The sequence below is a fragment of the Neomonachus schauinslandi genome, chromosome 13, assembly GCF_002201575.2.
Source record: "Neomonachus schauinslandi chromosome 13, ASM220157v2, whole genome shotgun sequence".
Taxonomy (NCBI): Eukaryota; Metazoa; Chordata; class Mammalia; order Carnivora; family Phocidae; genus Neomonachus; species Neomonachus schauinslandi.
Window position 1 is genome coordinate 610148 of NC_058415.1, and position 26031 is coordinate 636178.

Genomic DNA, 26031 nt, shown 5'->3' on the forward strand with positions numbered 1-26031 from the left:
AGCAACATTTAGGACACGTTTTTTACCACCCTCCAGACCAGCAATATACCAACAGAGCTGCTCAGCATTTCCCAATTATTTTCTCCGGTGGTTCCTTTGTGTGGGGCCCCCAGAAGCCTGCATCTTAAAGGAGGTCAGGGACCCCATGTCAACCCACCCATGGGGCCTGGGGTCTGCTCCCCCACCTCTCACCCCCAGAGCCCCAGGAATGGACGTGCAAGGAGCTGGGTCCGTGTTCCATTTCCAGGACCACACCTAGGAAAGCTGGAGCAGCGTGGTTTACAAGAGGTGATTCAGCAGCATTTGGTCTCACCTCGTGGGTGTTTACTTCCATGACATACAGAGTCTAGAAGAGCTGGTCTTTCCATCCTCTCTGTAATGAGAACATGTGAGCATAGGACTCCTTCTCTCCAGCCTTGTCGCTCAGGACTTTGTCAAGATGTCAGCTGGATGCAAGTCATGAGTGTGCACTCTTGCAGTGAGAATCCTCCATGGCCTTGTGGGGCCCCCAGTGCTGCAGGGGGCTGGTTCTGTTATTCCAGACGGTGATGCTCTGATGGATTTCTTCTCCAGAACTGCTATACAGTAGTCCTCTCTCTTCTGAACGAGCCGTCACAGTCTGAGACCCTCCTCTGACCAAAAGGACAGAGCCCCTGGCCAGCACATGGCCCAGAAAACGCGCGGCACCATTAGATTATGGAAAGATAGTGCGCTTTCCTGGCTGTGCCTTCCCTTCCAGGAAGAGGCGCCTTGTGCCGTTGGGAATGGGGAGATTGTAGATGGGCTGATGCAGGGAATCCACTGAGGGTGAAGAGGGCAGAGGGGAGGCCCCTGAGGGGAGGACCGAGGTGATCTCGCACTTGTTTGTGTCTGGTATGTGTGCGCAGGGGCATTCGGAGGGGCCGTGCCGCGTGCGCATCCCTCCAGCCTCTCCTCCTGGGCTCTTTACCCGGGAAGGGCGTTGTTGGCGGGGCTTGGAGAAACGTGGATTCCCGCTGAGAGTCAGTACCGGTACAGAAATAAGGGAGGAGGGAAAGCTCGTTGCTCTGGTGGAAAGCCACTAATGGATGTGGAAGGATATGGAGACAGTCATCCTTTGGCCGTCTCCATGTGGCTGACTCAGCCCATAGGCAGCCCCAGGGCCCAGGCTGGTGAGTGGACATCCCATAAGCAGCAGACAGTGGCCTGGTCTCTGGCTGTTCCTGGGAAGACAGAAGTTACAGAGGAAAAAGGGTGACTTCTGGCCACTAGCCCCGCAGTGTGTTCACACTGCTCCCAACGTGGCATCGTGAGGACATGTCAGACTGGCTGAGGCCCGTCCATAGCCAAAGAAGCCCGCACCCTCTAAACTGCCCAGACGAAGGGGGGCGGACTGGGGCACAGGAGGGACCAGAACACTGAGAGGGGCATTTGGTAGTTGGGATGGTTCTGTTTGGTAAAGCGGGAGAACGGCCCCACATGGGGAAATGCCGAGTGTCGGGAGCATCGTGTCTGCCGCTTGCTGTGGAGACAGAGGATCGATGGTGGGTGTCAGGTTGTGGATGAGCCTGCAGAGGTGATAGACGGTCCCAGAGTCCCCGGAACCAAGCCCTTGTTCAGCCCATAACAGCAGCATGGTTATGATGGGACATCTGTGACCACAGAGAGGCCACGAAATAGCTATCCGTCTCTTTCCACGTGAGAGCAGGTTGTTCTTCCACGTGCGCGTCTAAGTCTTCTGTTGCTGGGAATAATGAGAACATTTGTCTCGAGTTCTTGGGTGTGAGCTGTAGCACAGAGGCCCCCATGGCTCTGACCAGCCGCCGGCCCTCTGAGCTGCACAAGCCCCTCCCAGGACCCAGAAAATCATGAGCAGCTGTCGCAGAGACCCTGCCGGGCCCCCACCTAGAGCAGCAGTCGGGGGCTCTCCTAGCTCCTTGGAGTTTGTGTGCTATGTTGGATGGCCAAAATGTGAGCCTACTAAAGGGCACAGTCCGTGGACTGGGGGAGTCCGGGGCCTCGCACGCAGGGAGCTCTGACCCCGAAGGAGAGTTTTGCAGATGCGAGAGGCCGTGGAGACCCCATGGGGGTTTCCTGCTAAGGCAGCGGGTCCTGTTGTCTGGGGTCGGTGAGCTCCCAGGAGCACAGCTGGAGGACGGTGATGGGTCAGGTGTTCCCATGCGTGTGGGCTTGTGGAGGGTTAGATTTGTGAGTCTCAGTACGCCAGTTAACCTTCTCAGCTGCACCCGCTGCCGTCCACGCAGGCATGTGCCCGAGCAGACGGGAGGGCTGGCTGGCTCACCACACCCCTCGCGGCCCACTCCCACCATTCCCTGCTTCTCCTGGCGCCGCGGCCTCCTTGTAGACCTGCTGTGCCTTTGTCTCACTTCTGTGCCTTGGGTGTTCTTCACCAGAGTCCGGCACGAGGCCCACCACCCCAGCCGTGCCTGCTCTCCACACCTTAGCTGCCAGCACGACCATGTCAGGACGGCAGCTAGCCACGCACTGGGCTCTGGAGTTGAGCCTCTGTGTCCTGGCCCTGCCCACCTCCCGGCTACATCTGTACCTTCCTCCACATTCCCGCAGTGAGCCGGCTCAGGCCCGCACAGGCTGGCTCTGGGGGGCCCCCGTCTTGCCATCATTCAGGTGTGAACCCAGTGCCTCCTGCTTTAGGGGGCCCCAGACCGCCACCCAGTCGTTCACCACGACATGCATCTCGACATGGGGCTCGTCACTGGATCCCTGCGTCCAGGACCGCGCGTGGAGCCAAGTAGGGCTTTACAGAGGACGCCCTTCTCCTGAGGGGAGCAGAGCTGCCCAGGCCCCGAGAGTGGAGGGATGTTCCTTGTAGAAACAAGGTCTCATTTCGTACAACAACATGCACCTGTTTTAGCCGTAATTTACTGAGTTTGGACAGACGCCCTTGTGGTCCGCCCTGCTCCTGCCTCTCACCCCGTGACCTCTGCTCTGTTGTCTCCTTCTCTAGACTCTCATAGATGTGGCCCTTTGTGTCGCCTTCTGAGGTTAGTCCATGCTCTTGTGTGGATGACGCTGCTGCCGAACATCCTTCCGTTGTACAGATGGCCCAAGTTGTTTGCACACCTGCTGTGGGGGAGCTGGGCCTGGTGTATGGGCAGAAAGGATCACTCACTGTTTCCAGTTTGGGGCTCTGATTTATGAGCAGTTGCATGCAAGTCTCTGGACATGTTTTGGTTTCCCTCGGGTAAATACTTGGCCATGGGATTGCTTGCATATCTAACTCCTTAAGAAGGCACCGGACTTACCCAGTTTCCACCAGCAACAGATCCGCTTCTCCACCAAAACTCGGTATTGTTAGCCGTGTTTATATTAGCCGTTCTGGTGGGTGCAAGGTGGTATCTCACTGTGGTTTTAATTTGCATTTCGGTAACGACTAATGATACTACCTTTTTCCTTCCACATCTCTTCTTTGGTTAGGTATCTTTAAATCCTTTGACGGTTGTATAAACTAGGTTGTTTGTCTTCTTATCAATGAGTTCTAAGTGTTCCTTACATGTAGTCTGAGGCTGGCCTTTTGAAGAGTGGTCATTTCTAATTCTGATGAAGTTACCCAATTTATTTCTCTTTTGTGGATCCTAGTTTTTGTTTCGTACCTGAGAAATCTTTGGCTAATCCAGGACTACAAAGATTCTTTTATTTTTAGTAAGTTTTATAATTTTAGCTCTTACATTTAGGTGTGTGATTCATGTCTGTGTATGTGCTACGCATGGAGGCTCACTTTTCTACATCGATACGTTCTTGTCCCGGCACATCTGTTGGAAAGTCTGGGATGTGTTTTGTCCCCCGGTGAAACCTCACACATACTCTGGACGAGACTCTCTTCAAATACAAGATGTTATTAAAATATGACCAGATCCAATTAAATGGGGAGGAACAGTCTTTTCAACGACTTGATATGGAGACAGCTGAATATTCCCAGACAAAAGAATGAAGGTGGACTCCTACCTTACATCATCTACAAAAGTTAACTCAAAATGGATCAAAGACCTAATTTTAAAAGCTAAAAATATAGGGGCGCCTGGGTGGCTCAGTTGGTTAAGTGACTGCCTTCGGCTCAGGTCATGGTCCCAGGGTCCTCAGATCGAGTCCCACATCAGGCTCCTTGCTCAGCGGGGAGCCTGCTTCTCCCTCTGACCCTCTCCCCTCTCGTGCTGTTTCTCTCTCTCTCTCAAAAAAATAAATAAAATCTTAAAAAAAAAAAAGCTAAAAATATAAATCTCTTAAAAAAAAACATAGGTGTAAATCTCTGTGACCTTGGGTTCAGCATTGGTTTCTTAGCTATGACACCGAAAGCACAAGCAAGAAAAAGAACAAAAATAGATAAACTGGACTTCATAAAAATTAAAAACTTTACTCGGGTGACGCCAGTAAGGAAGTAAAAAGACAATCCACAGAATGGGAGAAATCCATTTATCTGACAACTGATTTGTATCCAGACTATATAAAGAGCTATTATAATTCGATAATAAAAAGAAAAACAGCCCAGTTTAAAAATTAGGCAAAGGATCTGAACACACATTTCTCCAGAGGAGGTGTGCAGATGAATGAACACATGTGAAGAGGCTCAGCATCCATGGCCATCAGAGAAAATCAGGGAAATGCAAATCCACAGTGACCTCCCACCTCACACCCACCAGGAGGACAAGAACAGTTTCTAAGAGGGGGTGATGACCAACGTTGTCAGCAAGGAGACAGAGAAATCAGGACCCTCAGACAATGCTGATGGAATCATGAAGGCAGGCGGCCGCCATGGGCAGCAGTTGGGCAGTTCCTCCATGGTTACGTGGATTTCCATAGGACTCAGTGGTGCTGCTACCAGGCGCATAACCATGAGGAAGGAGAACACATGTGCCCGCCCGTGTTCACAGCAGCATTGTTTCCGGTAGCCTTAGCAAAGAACCCCCACATGCCCATCAGCTGATGAATGGATGAACGGTGGGGTGTTAGCCGCGCAAAGGAGTGAGCATGGAGGTCGGCTACGGCGTGCTCACACCCTGAAAACGTGCAAGTCAAAGAGGCCAGTCACACAAGACACATCTCGAATGATTCTCTTTGTCTGAAATGCCCAGAACAGGGACATCTGTGGACTGTCTGTCCATGCTCGCTGCCTGATGCCTGGGGGGCACAGAGGGGTGAAGGGGCAGTAGCTAAAGAGCAGGGCTTCCACACTGGACTGCAGAGATGTTGTACGACCTTGGAATACACTAAAACCCCTGAATTATATACACTTTAAAGGAGTGTTATGTGAATTTTATCTCAATTTTTAAAAAAAATCATTGAATCAGCCAGACATAAAGTCAAGATGAATTAACTGTGGACACTCAGGGGTGCATTTAAGCTCAATGCAAGGTTTCCCATTCGTGTGAGTGGGAGGCAGGCACGGTGCCTGGTCCCTTTCCCTTCGGCACTGGGCTGGTATCACGGGCACGAAAACGCAAGGCTGGTTTTTCTCCAGTGCTCTTACAAATTCTGTTCCCTTTGGACCAGCAGCCACTTCAACAGCAAAGCCAATCTCCGGAGTGAAAGGGTCTGACCCCAAACCAGCGTCCCCCCGGCTGCCACTTCTGCCGCACAGACACCGGGGAAGTTCTTGAATGCAGACCCCGAGGCGTGTGGCAAGCAGCTGAGTAAACACCTCTGTTGAATCACCACTTAGGACAGGCTTCCTGTGGAGGGCTAACGCCCCGCATGTGCAGAGCACCCACATCCCAAAGCTCGTTCCCCGGCTTCCCAACGATACCTCCCATCAGATAGAGTCGTGTGCAAGACTTCTAACCACTGCTAAAATGTGCTCGTCTGCGTTCAGAGCTGCGTCCCACGTCACAGCGTCTCTGTTCTCCCGCAGCACCACCCGCACGCTGCTGGCCCGTGGGCTCTGCTCTGTGCTCTCCCCCCTGCGGTGTGTGCTGTGCGCGGAGGGCGAGGAGCCGATAACGGGCCGCGTCACTACCTTGTGTAAAAGGCGACTTACCACACCCCCAAAGAGCTCTCCAGATCTCTTCCTAACGTCAGCATTTCTACTTGTTTTCTGTTTGTTTGTTTGTTAAGATTTTATTAGAAAGAATGAGAGAGAGAGCATGAGAGGGTGGAGGGTCAGAGGGAGAAGCAGACTCCCTGCTGAGCAGGGAGCCCGATGCGGGGCTCGATCCCAGGACTCCAGGATCATGACCTGAGCCGAAGGCAGACGCTTAACTGAGCCACCCAGGCGCCCTGTTTGTTTTTAAACTAGAGGAAGTATATCTTTTAGTGAACGCTTCTTATCTAAACCCTCCTTTTGCTTGTTAGGAGGCCTGGCCAGGCTGTGAGGTCCGCCTGGAGGCTGAGCCTGCAGCACGTGTGCACCCCTGGGCCCCACGCTGGAGCCGGCCCCGGCCTCAGGCGGCCGCCCCACAGCCTGGGAGCTGCCCTGCCGTGCTCACGTGTCCCTCCGTGCGGCTCAGCTACAGCTGTTATTAATTTAGAAGAGCTTGAGGTTTAAAAGTCAACCAGCACTTTCCATTTAAAACATTTAGGTATACATTTTCTCACACACACTGGCTGAAATTAGAAACTGTCTGTAAGCCTAAACCAGGCCGAGCCCAGCACTTGGTCAAAACGGCTTGGTGTTTGGATGCGATCTTGCTCTGTCGGCGTCTCTCACACGCAGGTCTGGGAGCACGGGCCTCACGCTGGCAGCAGAGGCTGGTCTTCGCACTAGCCCTTTAGAAGCTGTGACACGTCTTTGTCCCTACAAGACCTCCTCCTTGGGGCTGATGGGGTTCTGTCCACCGAGTACTTGTGTCCTCAGGAAGGTCCTGTCCTCTGAAGCCCCGGGTTCTGCCACCCACAGCGCTAGCCCTGCCACTCTGTCCCGTGAGGCTCCATGTGGGACACGGCGGGGCTCGCAGCTGACCTCAGCGTCAGCCCAGGTGTCTTGTTTCTACACCAAGCACAGCGGGAGGAGGGAGAGGAGATGTGTCTCAGACGCTGGCCCCAGAGCCCACAGGCTCACTGCCATCCCCCAGCCCTACAGTCCGCTCCCTGGAGCGCAGACCTCAAAGTCAGGTGTGTGTTCAGGAGTCAGTTCTGCTGCGAGGAATAGGAAGACAGATTTATCTACAATATTAGGCGGAGGGGAAAGCCAACCCTACCTTAGGGTTGCAAGCCTGGAAATCTATGAAATCCCACTTCATCTCCCTCTTTGAGAGAGAATACCTTTGACTCTGAAATGGCATGTGATCTCCTCGTGAAGCTGGCTTGGCAGAGCATGCTCCCCAAGACCCTGTTAGCCAGGGTGGCCAGGCACACTTCTGGGGGAGACTGACGGAGAGGTCACGGGGGGCCCCCAGTGGCCCTGCTCCCGACATGCAGATGGGCAGGAGCCATTGGGCGGCCAGTGTGAGGATGGACACCATGGCAGGGGCCTGCCCAGGGGCCGCAGTTTGAAGGGCTTTTAAGGCCAAATGCTAAAGCTCTAGAGAACAGCAGTGAACATCCCGGCAGACAGCACCGGTCGTCAGGGCGAGCATCACCTTGGTGAGTTGCAAGGAACACTGCAGAGCATGTGTGACTGGTCTTCTCAGGCCACCCAGGTCTCGAGAACAGGACAGACGGAGGGGCCACCCCAGAGCAGAGGGGTCTAGGGAGGCAGTGTGGCCAAAGGCCGGAGAGCCCTGGGGGACAAACAGGTGAAATCGGGATGAAGCTCTTCTCTAACCTGCTAACACTGAGGGGGTAGAGGGTGTGGGCACATGAGGGCCGTGGGTCAGTGGAAAGATCTAGAACAGGCAGCGCCAGTGAACACAGGAGGCAGGAGTGGGGTGGCCGGGTCTGAGACCCCAGAGGCGCTCCTGCAGGACCAGCCAAGAGGGGCCCTGGCTGTGCGCAAGATGGAAATCAAACGTGAGCCAGCCAGCGGGAGGTGAGAGCGGAGTTTACTGAACTTAGAAAGATACAGACAGAGCATCCAGGAGACATGGAAAGGAAAGGAGGGAGTCTCGTCTTTGTTTGGGGCCTGGGGGGTTTTACTGAGGACGGTGGTCTGGTGCACACGTCCCCTGAGGCATCCAGGAACCGTGAGAACAGAGACGAGGGCCCAGGTGTTATTCCTCGGAACCAGGATGCCTTGGCGCCGGGGGGTGTCTAGCACTGGAGGTCTGGGATACCCACATGATGGCTTCCAGTCCTTCTCACCTGGTCCTGCCCTTGATGTGGTCTCTTCTAGAGAAACCACTGAGTCCTGGTCCCTTACAAGGAGGGCAGACAGCATCTACATTGAGGCCTGTATAAACTGGGGGTGCAGGTCCTAACAACAAGAGAAGCAGGCAAAGGAGCCCAGAGCAGGTTTTTGTGGAGCCTTCAGTTTCCCTGTCTCCGCCAGGGCACCATGATGCCGAACTACCCGCACCCGCAACCTGAAGACCTTCGTGAGGGCTCCTGGCTTCTGTTCTGTCACCTGACTTTTCTGTACCCGCTTCCTCTCCCACAGGAGAAGTACCCAGCAGCCGTGCACCTCCCGGAGGGGGCCGCCTCCAGCTGCATGGTGGTCCGGAGCGCCTGCCAGCCAGGGTGAGTGCGGATGCCCTGCAGGCCCAGCCTCCCCAACACCCAGGCGGCTGCTTGCTGTTAAAAACGAGGATCACAAACGGTAGAAAACGAATGTCAGCTACCTTCCAGGCACCTTGAAATGTCTGTGAGCCGTGCTGGCTGTGCAGCTGTGGGGAGGAGAGCAGGGTGTGGCACGTGGGGAGACGGCCAGTGTTGCTGGGCTCACTGCAGGGCTGGAGGGAGCCAGGGGGAGGTCGGGAAGGGCTGGAGCTGTCTTGATGGGCTGGCCTCAGAAAAGGCCGGGAGGCAGCAAGCACTGGGTGAAGGGAGGACTCACTGGGGTCTGTGTGCACGGTCTGCGTCAGAATGCCTAAAGGTGCTTTGTTTTCACATCTTAAGATGGTGCTGTAATTCTGTAGGCCTCTCAGACTTGCCTTTGTTACTCAACACTATATCCAAAGTGAGCTTCTGGTTATGTGTGGAGCTGGATGCAGTTCACTCTCGGTGGTTCTACTCCATCAGCTGTATTTCTGCTTTCTTCGGGTCTTGGGCACTTGGGTCATCCATCGTTTTCCCCTATTTCTCACGCTCCTGTCCATGTCCCCGGACACTTGAGGACCCAGGCTTCTGTGGCTGGAAGTGAAATTCCTGGGTCACGGGGTGAGTTCAGCCTCCCATCACTGCCGAAGCTTTTCAGACTACTTTATCGGTTCAGGCTCCGCGCTGCAGGTTTTCTGCATCCTGTACGTCACCTGCACGGCCACACCACCACATTGTGGGTACAGAACAGCATCTTGCTGGGTCTCGGGGTCCATTTCCCTCTTCGTTCATGTCACATGTGCTTCCCTGAGCAGATGTGGCGTGTGTCCATGGCCAGACGTCTTCAGGAGCACCTCCTCAGGGAGGGTGACAGGTGACACACAGGTCACACTTCCCACCCGATTTGAAACAGCACTTAGGGACGCATCTTACCTCTTTCAGGTTCGAGCTGGTCATCATTTGGAGGGTGCAGATAGATGAAGAAGGGAGGGTTTTGCCGAAGCTGGATCTTCTACCCAAAGCACCACAGCAAGGTAGGGGCCCCCGGGGTGGGGGTGTGAGGACTTCTTACTGTGCCCAACAGACGCCTGCTTCTGTCATCTGGTTTTCATAGCAAGAATCAAAAGTTGAGAATCTCGCTGTAGTATTTGTATCGGTTTATCAGGAATCAGAAAGCAGAGGTGAGGAGGGACTGTTCCGTCCCCACCTCTGGCGTGCGGGTCCGTGCCCATGGTCACGACAGTTTGGGACGGAGGGAGGGTCTCGGTGTAGAGTCTCAGCCGGCTTGCTCTCCCCGCAGCCCTGGAGCTGGACCGGAACCGAGTCCTGGAGACCGCGCCTCTCAGCTTCCGAGCCCTGCTGGGCGCACTGGGCATTGAAGCCGCCCTCGAGAGCCTGATAAAGTCGCTCTGCACAGCGGACTACGACTAGTTCCAGGCAAACACGCAGGTGTGTGATCTTCCACACGAACAGTTTCTGTGTTCCACAGAGAAACAACACCTTTAGGACACGTCTGTGCAGTTTCAGCACATTCTATATAAACTGTCGGGACATGGAAAAATAAACACAGCTATTGGAATACAAAATGTCGGACGAGCAGCACGTACAGTGCTTAGGGGCGCCTGGCGGGCTCGGTTGGGGGAGTGTGCAACTCTTCATCTCAGGGTCATGAGTTCGAGCCCAACACGGGGGGCATAGATTACTTAAAAAAAAAAATGTCTCAAAAGTTAAGCTTATTATTATTCTTTTAATAATAATAGGAGTGAGTGTCCATCCTTGGATCGGGGGGAGCAGCTGGTCCTACCTCTCACCAAGTCTGAGGGTGGAGGCGTCCTGTGTTCTGGAGATCGGCCCTCCCCTTGCCACCCGAGGACCCTACTCCCTAACATTCCTGACACCGGGGCGACGCACCGCCCACCTTGCCACCCTGCCCTGTAGAGCAGAACTCTCACTCTTCTTGGCCTTCACATGAAAGTGGAGCAGTCAGCTTAAAAAATGCAGTAATATAGACTCGACCCCACCCCCCTGGGCAGCACTGGCCTCAGCTGCCCCATTTAAAAGGTTAGAATCGGTAGAAACATCGCTTGAAACCACAGTCAGGGAAGGGGCCACACCGGAGCGTGAGGCGGAGACCACACAGGGCAGGACCTCGTCGGTCCGCATGTCCCCCCTGTGGACGCTGGTGCTTTCAGCCAGGACGGGCCTGGGAGGTGGCCTGACCCACCTCCTGGCAGGGCCGGGGTCCTGTGCACACCCATCCTCACGCAGGCCAGCAACAAGGAGCGACCTCAGGCCGAAACAACACAGATGCTTCCACACATGTCCCTGCGAGGGGCGTCTCCACAGCCCCCCAACGCACACGGACGAGACACGTGTCATTTGAGTATTTTTCTGAACCTCCGAGTGTGGAAAAAGCAAATGTTAGGACAAGGCTGAATAAATTCTAGGAGAGCTGGCTTGATTCAAACAAGTATAATTCTCAAGTTATCACAAAATTCCCCACAAAAATTTACAATCAGCAAAATATTTTTCACGTAAGCGTTTTCATACAATTCCGTGGTTTTGCTATTATAATCTTATGTTACAATAAACCTTCATTAGTCCCTCAAAACAATGATATAAATAATCTGTACAACCTACCATAGAATAAAAAACCAAAGCCAAGATTCCCCACAGTTTTCTTAGCAGCCGGGCACACCTACGGTGACCCCAACGAGAACCCTCTTGGTGCCAGCCAGGAGTCGCTCATCTTGTGGGAGCACGCCACGCTGGCGACTTCCCCAAACACCCAGAATGCCTGGCGCAGGGCCGCCCCGACGCCAGCTCTGTGGCAGCGACTTCACGTGGCAAGGAACGCCTCGTCTCCCCTAAAGTCAAAGATAAAATCATTCAGCTAAAAAGAAAGCGCTCGAGTGAGTGGCGTCCACCCCTGACCTGAGTCCCGTGCTCCCTGACGACCCTGCCCTGTGCAGAGCGGTGGCCGTGGCACCTCCAGAGCCCCGAGTCCACGCAGCTCAGGACCCACATCCGCACCAGCCACCCATCGCTCTCTGCACCTGTGCTGCCTGGTGGCTCGCACGGAAACAGGGACCGCATAACTCAGCTGGGAGAGTTCCAGTAGTATCCATGTTTTCCTTCAAGTCCAAACGGTAAGATGTACGCGACAATTCAAGTTTACTATGTTAGAGTCTGGTGGTAGGAGATCCAAACCTTGGGTCTTAAGGCTTTTACATCAGAGATTAGACATGAGCCCTGGGTGGGGAGGGGGAGCGGCCCAGAGCAGAAGGTGTGGGGACACCGCACGCAGCAGCGCTCACGCCCAGCGCTCCCCATCCTCGAAGGTGTTTCTGGTGGCCTTCCATTCGGGTCACCCAGACGCAGCCCCACCTGAACACGGGTTAAAAAGCAAAAACATTCACAGCCAAAGGTCACCCAGCACAACGGGAAAGAGCCCTCTCATTCAACCTTCACATTCTGTGTTCAAGTTTCAGAGACCCCACAGGAAGCGCCTAGACCTTATGGAGAACTAACGTGCAGTCCTCACTCTCCTTGAACCTGGTCGACATCACAGCTGCATCTTTGGCGTGTACAGTCTTTGAATAGAAGTTGACTATCTTGCCGTCCAGTTTGTACTGGTGAGGAATGCTCTCATAGGGCTTGAGGTCGAGGTCCAGCACAGACACGGAGAAAGCAAACCTGGATCTCGACGAAGGGACGATAGGCCTTTGATCGGAGCTGGAAGTGGAAGAGCAGCTTCAGGACACATGAACCCCCAATACCCAAATCCTCACCCTGCTCAGGGTGCACACCCCGCCTAGGCCCGCCATGACACCCGCCACCACACGGACGGGAGGACTGGCAAGTATCCCCCAGTCCCTGGGGGCACCTGACCAGGAGTCAGGCATCACCAGCCCTGAGAGAAAGGAGAAAGTCGACCTGGCCTCTCCTCAACCCGACGCAGCAGACTTCCCTTCACCCGCCTTTTCCCACATCTGCTGAGAAGCCCGTGCTCCCTGAGGCTCTTCCCCTTTGCCGAGAGAGCTGATTTCATGCTCTAGTCTCAAATCGAATCTGCAGGTTTTGATGTTTTGCTCTTAAGGCTTCATTCTGTGGGTTGTCTAAACATCAGAACAGTCGTTCTGCTTATAACAGAAAATGAACAATTATTTGTACTAAAACCAACCTCTCTGAGGCTAATTCTGAATTTTGTATTAAAATTGCTGTGTATCCATCTCACTCAGCTCTCAGAGTGCTTGGTAATATTTCACATCCAACAACTGGTTAAATATATGAGCTCGGTTTAGCCCAAGAAAAATACGAGTCCTAGTTTCCCCACGCTTACTGCTCTTCTAGAGTTAGAAAGCATCCCCAAACAACACGAATTTTAAAAGCTCCTGCCTGGGAGGGGAAGACCAATCCACACGCTCCCGTTCTGATGAAGCTAATCAAGGCCGAGACTCTCACTTCACTCCTGCCCCAAAATGCCCTCTCTCTAGGGAAAACGGAGCCCTGGCTCAGCTGCTGGGTCATAGCTACTCCCTCCCGAACGGCAGTGAAGGTCCCGCTTCTGAGGCCTGAGCTCCAGGCAGCAGGGCCGGGACAGCACCTCTCCGGCCCCCAGCAGGTTTCCCCCGCCGAGCCGGCACCTGAGAAGGCGACGCGCACACAGAGGGGCATCGCTCGGCACACGGGCTGCCTGCGTGTCCACCACAAGCTCCCGTGAGCCCAGGGCGCAGCTCCAAAGCCAGAACACTTCTGCGCCCCGGGGCTCCCAGGACATGCACCCCCGCCCCGCCCCGTCTGCGCCTGCGCCTGCCAAGCAGCCGGCCAGCCCTGCACATCCCTGCACATTCCTGAGTGCGTGCCTGTTTTAGGAAGGGCAGCGGGTGACATCTGCATGCTTCTGCCATCGGACAAGGCCAGCTCGATCAGTGAACTCGCACTGCAGGCACTTCCTCACGGGATCACGGGGGTCCTCCACTAAACAGAACAGCCTTTTTGTACTTCAGTTGCACCCTACGAACATCGCTCCGTGTTTCCGATCCGCTCCATGCCTGCCAGCGAGCAGCGGTCCTGGGAATGTTTAGTTCAAAAGCATCTGAAAAACGGGTGGCTGGCAGCCAACGATAAGGTCATCGTGACCCAGGAACACACGTCGGAAGAATGTGGAACATTCCACAAACACTGTGTGTGGGGTTTGGCACCCTGAGGATCAATGCTGAAGATGCCATCTAATTAGCAAGAGAAGATTACAGGTTCATCCTGAATTCCTAAAAAAAGGCAGGGGAGGGGACCGGACAAGGACGATAATGTCCAGGGAGAGCTGCTGCCAACAGGAAGCGCAACAGTGACGTGCTGTCCCACAGGCACATGAGGGTCAGGACCTGGTGGGGGATCTGCAGCTTCTCAGGCCTCCAAGCCTCAGTGGGCACGTGGGGCCTTGAGAGGAAGGAATTTGTACCAAGGATCCAAGCTGCTTCTAAGTCTTCGGAGTATTTTCTCAGAAAATCATAGTAATCTTGGGGCGCCTGGGTGGCTCAGTCGTTAAGCGTCTGCCTTCGGCTCAGGTCATGATCCCAGGGTCCTGGGATCGAGCCCCGCATCAGGCTCCCTGCTCAGCCAGGAGCCTGCTTCTCCCTCTCCCACTCCCCCTGCTTGTGTTCCCTCTCTCGCTGTCTCTCTCTCTCAAATAAAGAAATAAAATCTTTAAAAAAAAAAAAAAAAGAAAACCATAGTAATCTTTAATAGGACAGTCTTTTTAAGTTATTCTCCATAAATGTCTTTCCAGCTGACTCACACGCTTCTAGAGAGCAGTGGGAGTCAGCAAGCCGTGGCGGGTTACTAGGTGTCGCGCGGGCCGCGGGCATCAGCCTGTCAGCAGACATGGCCCTGCCAGGGCGCTCTGGCCGCAGGGACACGGGCACGGCCATGCAGCAGGCAGCTCACCTGGAGTCCTGCAGGCAGGGGGAGAGCGCGATCATGATGGAGCAGTCCTTCGCAGTCATGGCCACCCGGTACTGCTGAACCTACGGGGGACGGAGAGGTCAGCGCCGGGACCACACCCCCACCACACGCACCGGGCACGGTCCAGGAACCGGCTACAGACCCGGGGGTGAGTGAGGAAGCCCCAGGCCAGCCCGGCCCTGACCTCTCACTGCAGGTAGCATGTGGACCCCGACTCCAAACACTAGGATGCAGGCTTGTCTGCCAGCTTGGAAGTTCGCTACCTGGGCTACCAGGGTGCTGGGCACCCTGACGATGCTGGGCCAGCTCTGCTCCACACACACCCAGCGAGGCCTGCTCGGGTCACACCGCCACCACGAAGGACGCTGCGTGGATGGAGGGCTGCCAGGCTCTGCGTGAGCTCACTTCATCCCCAGAGGGACCCACAGCCGGCCTGCTCAGCACTACCCGGTGACGGCAAGCCTGGGTTCAAACCCAGGCTGAACCCAGGCTCTGTGGCTCTCAACACCGCCCACAAACACATTCGCCAGGGCCGCCGACGCAAACCACACACGGTGTGCCCTGGGGGACCCAACTCATGAGGCCGTGTGTGCCCACCTGCACGGCAGTCACACAGAGAGGTTCTGGAAAGCGTCACCTTGGTGTCGAGTCTCGGGCATCTTCCCCCTTCTTTGATGTTTCACATTATTATTTGAATTTTTTAGATTGAATAGCTCTCACTTTTACAAAAATAAACTAATTACAAAAAAGGAAATGGGCCTTACAGGTTGTCACTGCCCTCATCATCATATGCTGACAGATCAGTCTCACCTTCCCTGTAGCCCTTTCCTGAGTCCCACCCCAAGAAAACGTCCAGTTCCCACCTTCCCTGCGCACAACTGTGCAAGGTGCCTCAGGCCGGCTGGTGGCTCTTTTGGGGCTTGCAAAACCTCTTCTACACTTGGTTTGTTTGGCTAAGAAATCAGGTATTTCACAAAACACACAAAAAATTCGGTCCAAACAAATTAAGGAGATAAACATAAAAAAGTATGAAATATTTGTGTCCTCATTACAAGAAAAGTCAGAAAAGACTGACAGATCTGAATTCCCAAAGATGAAAAATACCTATATAACACCGTCTAAAACCAATGTGGGAGACAGAGATCGGCAGTAATCACTGATGATCAGTACCAAGGCATCAAGCGCTAGATCCGTCTGGAAGAGGATACTTCCCAAAGAAGGTGTGAAACCCAATAAACAGACAAAAGAAAATAGCCAATAAATATATGAAAAGATGCCAGACCTTACTAATTATCAAGGAAATGCAAATTATACCAAACATTTTTCACTTATTAGATGCAAAAAACTACACAAAATGGAAGGGCCAGACTCTCACTTCGAGTAATGCCGGACTGTGTGATCAGGGGCCAACCCGACTACAGAGGTCCACCCGAGGAAGCTGGACAAAATACCAAAACCATCTGCTACAAGGCAGCGTGAACAGGAGCAGGGAGAGTGGCTGGACCAGTGGAGAGACAGACATTTGGGTCTCTTCTGCCCTGAGACAGGGTTGACAGTTCCGGAGGGTTGGCTGAGAGGTACTCTTCTCACCAACCTCCAGGGCTATGGGGACAGTAATCGTGTGAACCCCCTCTTCGGGTTAGCACCCAGAGCTGCACCTGGAGACTGAGGGAGCCACAGGCTGGCAGCCTTCCAGGACCTGCAGCCCTGCTTCAAAGAGATCAGTCACCAAAACTGGGGTCAGAGGACCCCAACTTGCTAGGGCTTCCCTGTCTCCCAGCAGAAGCAAACCTAAGATCCTCCCTGGAAGAAGACATACTAGGCCTTGCATTATTTCTAAAATAATTGTAAAATATAGTGATTGACACGTAAGTTAAAATATCCAGGTACAACACAGCATGACCTAAGTGAAAACCTGCAAGAAACCCCAGTCCCAGGTCAGCAGAGACAAACACAGACTCCCAACTACTGCAGGTACCAGACAGACATGCTGCTCTGTTCAAAGGATAAAAGACAAAATCAAGAATGTGAGGAGAGCTGGAGGCTATAAAAATAAACCATATGTAAATTCTAGAATTGAAAAAATACAAAAATCAATATTAAGAATTCAAGAGATAGTTTTAATAGATTAGAAAAAACTCAAGAGACTTGTTACAATGGAAGATAGGTCCAAGTAAAATATCCAGAATGAACCATGGAAAGTAAGACAGCTGGAAAATACCAAGGAAATGGGCAGAAATCAAATCTGAAGGTGTTAAGGCCAAATATTTTCCAAACCTGAGGAAAGACATCAAGCCACAGACTCAAGAATGACTCCAAAAAAACACAATCACTTACACACATCACCAAACACTTAAGGACGAGTCACCAGCAGACCAACACAAAGGAAACGTTAAAGGGTATTCTTCAGACAACAAAATCATCCTAGGTAACAAGCTCCAGAATGCAGGGCAGAATGAAGAGCAACCCAAGAGGAGCATCTGTGGGTAAAAGGAAACCAGTTGTATAAAATGGTAATAACATCTCTTTTGAGTTTAAAACAATAGAATACATAGCAATGGGATTTAAGTCAGGACGAGAGTAAAATATACTCTTAAGAATTTTGCACTGTCCAAAAAGAGAGTGAAGGTACTAGACATTAGACTTTCATAAGTCAACTGCTTGCTGCAAAGGTTAGGATAACAACTAAGAGAAAAACAAAAGACTCTGTAACTTCCAACAGAGTGGGGAAATTCAATGATAAAAATATAACCCAAAAGATTCTAAAAGAGGAAAGGAAAAGAAACCTAATAAACAGGTGATAAAGGATTAAACCTAACTATACGTCCACAAAACATCAGAAAGGATAGAAAACCAAACCATACTTTAAATGCAAAGGCACAGAAAGATTAAAAACAAAAGAACAGAAAAAGATATACAGTGCAAGTATTAACCAAAAGAACCTACAGATGTTACACTAATATCAGACAGAGGAAACTTTAAGATAAAAAGTATTACCAGAGATAAACACAGTGAATATTATAAATGACACTTGAAAATGAAAAATTTGATTTACCCGGTAGGTGTAACAATATTAAGGCACCTGACAATATAGCTTCAAAATAAATAACAAACAGACAATTCCATAATTATTATGTAAAATTTCAAAACATCCTTATGAAAGAAGCAGACAGTAAAATAAAGTTATAGAAGATCTGAACACAATTAATCTGACCTAATGGGAAGATATAAAACACTGCACCCAACAGTTTGAGAAGACACTTTCTTTTTTAAAGTATGCACAGAAGCATTTTTCAAATAAATCGATCTATAAAGCAAATCATAACACATTTCAAAGGATCAAAAGCCAATCTCAACAAATTTCAAAGGACCATATGGACTGTGTTCTCTGACCATAATGCAATGCTGTTAGTAATCAATACAAAAAAAATGAGAATCTCCATGTGTTTGGTAATTAATTCCCTTCTAAATACTTACATGGGTCAAAGGAGAAATCTTAATAGTAATCAGAGCATATATTTTAAATGAATGGTGTTGAAAATACAGCTTGTGGAATGTAGCTAAAACCATGTTTATGGAAAAATATATAGTGTTAAACACATTTTAGAAAAAAAGTCTAAAACTTAATTAGATAAGCATATCAGAAGTTACAGGAAGAACAAATTATCCAAACAAGAGAAAGGGAAAAAAACAAATTACTGAAATAGTAAAGAATCATATAGTACACTAAAGGATCCTAAGTTAATTTTTATAAAACTGACAAAAATGATGAACTCTTTGTAGGATGGATTAAGAAAGAAAACAGGTATCAGACATCAGGAATAAAAGAGCATTTTCAGATCTTATAGAACATTAAAAGATAAAAGAATATTATCAAAAAACTATATACTAAATTTTTGAAAATTTTAGATGATGTTTTAGAAAGATGTTACTAAAACTGACAAGAAGAAAATCTGAAACTTTTTTAAACCCTTTTTTTTTTTTTAAAGATTTTATTTATTTATTTGAGAGAAAGAGAGCATGCACAGGGGCAGAAGGAGAGAGAGAGAGAGAGAGAGAAGCAGACTCCCTCGATGAGCAGGGAGCCCCATGCAGGGCTCAATCCCAGGACCCTGGGGTCATGACCTGAGTCGAAAGCAGAGGCTTAACCGACTGAGCCACGCAGGCACCCTGAAAATCTGAAATTGAGATCCTAATTTAAGATTTTTCTTCACAGACAATTATCGGCCCAGATGGTTTCACCTGTGGTTCTACAAAACATTTAAGGAAAAAATAATACAATCCTTACTTCACCTCTTCCAGAGAACCAGAAAATGAGCAAACACTCTTCAAATGTTTTATGAGGCAGGCGTACCCTTGATACCAAGACCTAACAAAGACATTACAAAAAACTCACATCACTCATAAACATATACGCAAAAGAAACCCTAAACAAAATATTAGCAAATCAGATATATAATAATAAATCACTGTAAAAATTGTACAGTTAACCACATTAACAGAAAATAGGAGAAAAGTCCTATGATCACCCAATAGAAATAGAAAAAGCACTGATGGGCGCCTGGGTGGCTCAGTCGTTAAGCGTCTGCCTTCGGCTCAGGTCATGATCCCAGGGTCCTGGGATCGAGTCCCACATAGGGCTCCCTGCTTCGGCAGGAAGCCTGCTTCTCCCTCTCCCACTCCCCCTGCTTGTGTTCCTGCTCTCGCTATCTCTCTGTCAAATAAATAAATAAAATCTTAAAAAAAAAAAAGAAAAAGCACTGATAATTCAACATCTGCTCCTGAGAAAAACTTTTAACAAATTAGGAACAGAACGGAACATCCTTAATTTTTAACTTATTTATTTAAAAAATAAATAAACCCCCCAAAAAACCTACAACAAATAACTTACTTAGTGGTAAAATGGTTTCTCTGAGAATGGGAACAAGACTAGAATTCCCACTTTCATAAATTAACTATATGGAGTTAAGCAAAACAAAATAGTGTAAAAGGCCTAAGGATTAGAAAGCAAAAAATCAAATTCATTGATAATATGATTCCATAAAACGAAAATCCAACAGCTATAAGTGAATAGTTTGAATCAGTGAGTTCAGGGCACCTGGGTGGCTCAGTCGGTTAAGGGGCTGACTTTGGCTGAGATCCCGTATCAGGCTCCCTACTCAGCGGGGAGTCCCCTTCTCCCTCTCCTGCTGCCCACCCCCCCCCATGCTCTCTCTCAAATAAATAAAATCTTCAAAATAAATAGAATCAGTGAGTTTGGCAAGGTTGACATATAAAAAGTCAAATAGAAAAACCAGCTGCGTTCCTCTATGTCCATGACAAACACTTCAGAATGGAAATTTTTTTAAGATTTATTTATTTTATTTTAGAGAGAGAGAGAGCACACATGCACAAATGCGGGGAGGGGCAAGGGAGAGGGATAGGGACAAGCAGACTCCCTGCTGAGCGGGGAACCTGATGGGGGCTCGATCCCAGCACCCCGGGATCATGGCCTGAGCCGAAGGCTCAGACGTTAAGCAGACGCTTAACGACTGAGCCACCCAGGCGCCCCTGTTTTTATTAGTTTTAAAATAACACCTAAAATAATAGAAAATGCCCATGTTGGAAGACTAAATATTGTATAGCCATCAACTCCTATTGTCATTTTAGTGCCAAACCAACCAAAATCCCAACAGGTTTGTTACTGCTTTTCCTTGTAAACCTGAACAAGCTGATTCTAAGATTTATGTATACAAGCAAAGGTCAAGAAGCGCCAACGAAAAAGACAATCCTGAAGGCGGTAGAAGGATTTGCTCTACTGGGTATCAAGGCCTGTTTTGACTCCCTAGTGATCAGGATAATTCCTGTGATTCTGGGACAATTCCATATGAAAGTAAAATAAAACCCCACCTCATGCCATACCCACCAAATGTGAGAGGCAAAACAATAAAGGTTTCTAAAATACCTGTAGGACCCTAAGACAGATAAAGGCTTCTTAAAAAGGAAGAAGATGTAAATTAAACTATCCTAAAATTATGAACTTCCTTTCTTAAAAGGACTCCACTGAGAGTAAAGTAGCAAGCTCTAGAGTCAAAGAAGACACCAGGAGCACATGTATCTGACAGTGGGCTTCTATCCAGAATACATGAAGAACTCCTTCAAATCAATTTAAAAAAGACAATCCTACAAAAACTGGGCAAAAGGCTTAACAAAAAAGAAAACACAGATGAAAAGGTGCTTAATCTCACCACCATAATAAGCCACCATTACAGTCACCAGAATGGCTGAAAAATAAAAGACCGAGGGTAAATGGGAACTACTCTAGCCAGTTGTAGGGAATAGAAGAAGGTAACTGTTTTGCAGTATCTCCTAAAGCTAATATGCTCACATCTCTGGCCCAGAAATTCCATTCCTGGGAATATATCCAAGAGAAGTCTGTGACATGTTCACCAAGAGATCAGCTTAAGAATGTTTACAGCAGGGGCGCCTGGGTGGCTCAGTCGGTTAAGCGACTGCCTTCGGCTCAGGTCATGATCCTGGAGTCCCGGGATCGAGTCCCGCATCGGGCTCCCTGCTCGGCGGGGAGACTGCTTCTCCCTTTGACCCTATCCCCTCTCATGTGTTCTCTCTCTCTCATTCTCTCTCTCTCAAATAAATAAATAAAATCTTTAAAAAAAAAAAAAAGAATGTTTACAGCAGCTTTATTCATAACAGCCCAAAATGGGGAACAACCCAAATGTCCATCAACAGTAAATGGATAAACTGTGGTACATCTATTCAGTGGATTGCTATAAAGCAATGCAAGTATGGAAATGCATGCAATGATATGAATCTTATAAATAGTACATAGAGTTTTTTCTTCTTAAAAAAGACAGCATTCCATATATAAAGTTCAAAAGCAAAACAAACCAAACTATAAGAATATAAATCAACACAATAGTTAATTCTGGGGAGAAAAGAAAGAGGAATGACTGGCAGGGAAACGACAGGGATTATGTTTGGCTGCCAGGGTTCTACATCCAGACCTAGCTGGTAATTCCACAAGAGTTTGCTTTGTGACAAATCATTGGGCTGTACATTTTTTTCTGTGTACTTTTCCGTATGTGCTATATCTCACAGTACAAATGGTTGATAAGAAAAGCTTAGAAAATTAAAATAAAATTCGAAATACTGGTAATAATAGTGTTTGGGGGTACATGGAGGAAAAGGGCCCTCAACTGTTCCAAGAAGGAACGTAAATTGGCAAAATCTTTTGGAAGGACAATACTGACAGAATTTATCAATCAATCTAGTAATTTTATTTCCAATAATCTACCTTCAGATATGCCTAGGTGCACTAGGATTAGAGTACAAAAATGGAAATGTCAACATTCTTTTTAACAGTAACAGATTAAAAATAACACCCAAATAAATGACCATGATGTGACCATACTAAAGAGAATGACAATTTCAGGGGGCATGGAGGCCTTCCAAGGGCCCTCCTACTACAAAACAACTAAATTCCTGTGAACGTACCTTTCAGTGCACTGTGGGGCTTATAGAAGGTAAGGGAAATCGCTAACTCAATCCCCTCTTCTCACCCGTCCACCCCCAAAAGAGCCAAAACTAGGGTTTTGAGCAAGGAGCAAATGAGAAGCCTGAGCTGTTCTATAGGCAGCTGTCAGTGGAAGCACTGTTTCTAGGAATAAGCCACAAAGTACAGGGTCCCAACTGAGATTTCTCCCTTAAGCCAAGAATCTGTATCTTCTCTGGAGGAAAGCATCCCCTGTTTAGGTCCCCAGGATTCCCACGGACTAAAGATCAAACATATGAGCTCACAATCATGAACCATTAAAAACCCAAGCAGATAACATAGCATTGATGAATCAGCCAAAATAACAAGGAATTTTTTACCTCTAAGGTTTTATTATGTATCTGATATCAGATAAAGAATATAAAATAACTTCATAAATTGTTTAAAGAACTAAAAGATGAAATTTAAAATTGGGCAAGCAACAAGGAACTATCAAAAATACCAAGCAGAAGTGGAAATGGACCGGGACACCTGGGTGGCTCAGTTGGTTAAGCGTCTGCCTTCAGCTCAGGTCGTGATCCCAGGGTCCTGGGATCGAGTCCCACATTGGGTTCCCTGCTTAGCGGGGAGTCTGCTTCTCCCTCTCCCTCTGCCGCTCCCCCACTTGTGCTCTCTCTCTCTCTGATTAATAATAAAATATTTTTTTTTTAAAAAAAAGTGGAAATGGACCAAACAGAACTTTGATAAATAAAAAATATAACTACTGAAATGGAAAACTCAATGAACAAATAAACTAGCAGATTAGACACAGGTGAAGAAAGAATCCATGAATGGGAAGGCAGAACTGAAGAAATACCCAGAATGTAGTACAAAGAGACAAAGAGATGAAAAATAGGGACATGCAGTTGACACATGGAAGATAAAATGAGGTTTGATCTATATCTAATTAGAGTCTCAGAAGAAGAGAATACGATAACGGAGAAGAGAAAAATATGTGAAGAGAAAATGGCTGAGAATTTTCATAACTAATGGAAGATACAAATCCACAAATAGAGGAAGCACAGCATATGTATATGAAGCTGGATAAATAAATACAAAGTATGCACACATAATCACTACGCCCAATAATGAGAGAGAAAGAGAACCTCCTAAAAGCAGGCACAGGAAAAACTCTCCCCCTGAGAAAGGGCAGTTAGACTGATAGAAGACCTCTAAGCAGCCACATCCACAGTCAGATGACATTACATTGAATGATTTAGTGCTGGGAGAAAAACACTGAACCCCTTATTTGTACACAGAAAAAATTACCTTTCAATACTGTGGAGAATATAAACATATCCAGATAAACAGGATGTAGAATTTTCCAAAAGGCTTTCACTAAGTTACTAATGTAATTTCTAGGGGCGCCTGGGTGGTTCAGTTGGTCCTCAGGGTCCTGGGATCGAGCCCCGCATCAGACTCCCTGCTCGGCGGGAAGCCTGCTTCTCTCTTTCCCACTCCCCCTGCTTGTGTTCCCTCTCTCTCTGTCTCTCTCTCTGTAATAAATAAAAAAATAAAATCTTAAAAAAAAATATATAAGTTACTAATGTAATTTCTAAAAGGTTTACTTGAAGAAGAGGAAAACCACGAACAACTGTAGGCCAATAAATTAGATTTAGATGAAATAGAGAAACTCCTAAAAAGATACAAACTATCAAAACTGACTCAAGAAGAAACAGACAATATCATCAGACCTGTAACAAATAAAGAGACTGAACTGGGTATCAAAACACTAACTACAAAGAAAAGTGCAAGCCCAGATGGCTTCACTATTGAATTGTATCAAATATTTAAAGAATAATTAACATCAATCCTTCTCAAAACCCTCCAAAAAGTATAAGGCTGGAACATTCCCAGCTCATGTGACAATGCTAGTATTACCTGATATCAAAACCAAAAAAGACATAAAAGATGCAAACTACAGACCAATCTTATGAATATGAACACAGTAATCCTCAACAATATAACAACAAACTGAATCTAGCAACATATACGAAGGATCATGTGCCATGACCAAGTACAATTTATACCAGGAATGTGAGGTGGGTTTTAACATCCAAAAACAAATGAATATTCCATATCTATAAAATTTAAAACAAAAACAAAAACATGATAATCTCAATTTCCGCAGAAAAGACATTTGATAAACTCCAACATCCCTTCTTGATAAAAACACTCAACAAATTAGGAAAAGCAGCAACCTTCTTCAATCTGATAAAGGATATCTACGAAAAACCCACAGCTAACATCATATATAATGATGAAAGACTAACACTGTCCCAACAAGACCAGGGAAAATCAGGGATGTCTGTTCTTGCAACATCTATTCCACACTGTACTAAAGATTCTAGCTAGGGCAGTTATGCAAGAAAAAGACATAAAAGGCATCCAAATTGGAAAGGAAGAAAACAATCTCTAGTCACAGATGATCTTGTATAGAGAGAATTCTACGGAATCTACTAAAAATCTGTTAGAATAAAGGAATTCAGCAAGGTTGCAAGCTACAGGATCAATATACAAACACAAACTAATTTCTATACACTTACAACAATCAATTGGAAAACAGAATTAAGAAAAATACATTTACAACAATATCAAAAACAATAAAACATTCAGGAATAACCTTAAGGTACAAAATGCACACTCTGAAAACTACAAATGACTGCTGAAAGAAAACTGAAGATCTAAATAAATTGAAAAGCATCCCACGTTAACAAATGGGAAGATTTACTGTTGTAAAGATGGCTATTCTAACTAAAGTGATCTACAGACTCACCACAATCCCTATAACTATCCCAGCTGGCTTCTTTGTAGAAATTGGCAAGCTGATTCTAAGATTTATATGGAATCACAAGGGGCTCCAAATAGCAAAAACAATCTTGCAAAAGAATAGTAAAGTTGGACAACTTACACGTCCCAATTTCAAATCTTACTAAAAAGCAACAGTAATCAAGACAGGGGACTGGTATAAATATATATACCAAAGGAACACCACTGAGCATTCAGAAATAAACCCATACGTCTACTGTCAACTGATTTGAACAGGGGTGCCAAGAACATTCAGTGGGATTTAAAAAATAATCTTTCCAACAAATGGTGCTGGGACAACTGGACATCAACATGCAAAGCATGAAGCTGGAACCCTACCTCAAATAATATACAAAAATTTACTCAGAATGGATCAAAGAACTAAGTGTAAGAGATAAAACCACAAAATTCTTGGAAGAAAACAGGAAAATATTCATGAGTTTGGATCTAGCAATGGATTCTTAGATAGGACACCAAAAGCATGAATACAAGAAAAAACATAAATTAAACCTTATCAAAATCAAAAACATTTTTGCATCAAAGGGCATTTTTCTCAGAAAGTAAAAAGACAACTAATAGAATGGAAGAAAATTATTTGCATATCATATGTGATAAGGGCCCACTTCCCACAATATACAGAATTCTTATAGCTCAGCAAGACAAATTACATCATTTAAAAGTTGGCAAAGGATCTGAATAGACACTTCTCCAAGGAAGGTATACAAACGGGCAAAAAACACACGAAAAAATGCTCTGTCTTCTGGGAAATGCAGATCACAACAAGATACCACTTTACACCCACCAGGATGGCAAAATTCAAAATGATAAAGAACAAGTGTCATTGAAAATATGGAGAGGTTGGAACCCTCACATGTTGCTGGTGGGAATGTAAAATGGGACAGCCACTCTGGAACTGTCTGGCAGATCCTGATAAAATTAAACATAAGTTACCATTTGACCCAGCAATTCCACTCCTAGGTATATACTCGAGAAAAGTAACAACATGTGCACACAACAATTTGTACACAAATACTTACAGCAGCATTATTCATAATAGTCAAAATGTCTATCAATAATAAATGGATAAAATGTAACATATCTATAGAATGGAGTAGTCTTCAACTACACAAAAGGAACGAAGTGTT

The 26031-nt window shown here is 47.7% G+C and overlaps 2 protein-coding genes across 4 annotated transcripts in view; one reads left to right on the forward strand and one right to left on the reverse strand.

The window, feature by feature from the left end:
* LOC110584356 (centromere protein P) overlaps nt 1-10014 on the forward strand; it is a 241534-nt gene extending 231520 nt beyond the window's left edge. The window contains exons 6-8 of the mRNA XM_044920666.1: nt 8486-8565; nt 9526-9617; nt 9884-10014. Of these exons, the coding sequence (XP_044776601.1) occupies nt 8486-8565; nt 9526-9617; nt 9884-10014 (303 nt within the window). The remainder of the gene's footprint in view (nt 1-8485; nt 8566-9525; nt 9618-9883) is intronic.
* Nucleotides 10015-10958: 944 nt separating this feature from the next.
* Nucleotides 10959-26031, reverse strand: part of IPPK (inositol-pentakisphosphate 2-kinase) — a 44127-nt gene continuing 29054 nt past the window's right edge. Inside the window, exons 12-13 of one of the 3 annotated variants that reach the window (XM_021694412.1) lie at nt 14530-14609; nt 10959-12318 (exon numbers count right to left, since the gene is read on the reverse strand). In XM_021694412.1, the coding sequence (XP_021550087.1) occupies nt 12093-12318; nt 14530-14609 (306 nt within the window). In that variant the 3' untranslated portion in view covers nt 10959-12092. Of the gene's footprint in view, nt 12319-13458; nt 13657-14529; nt 14610-26031 lie in introns of those variants that run through there. The other 2 variants (XM_021694411.1, XM_021694410.1) reach the window with 2 other exon arrangements.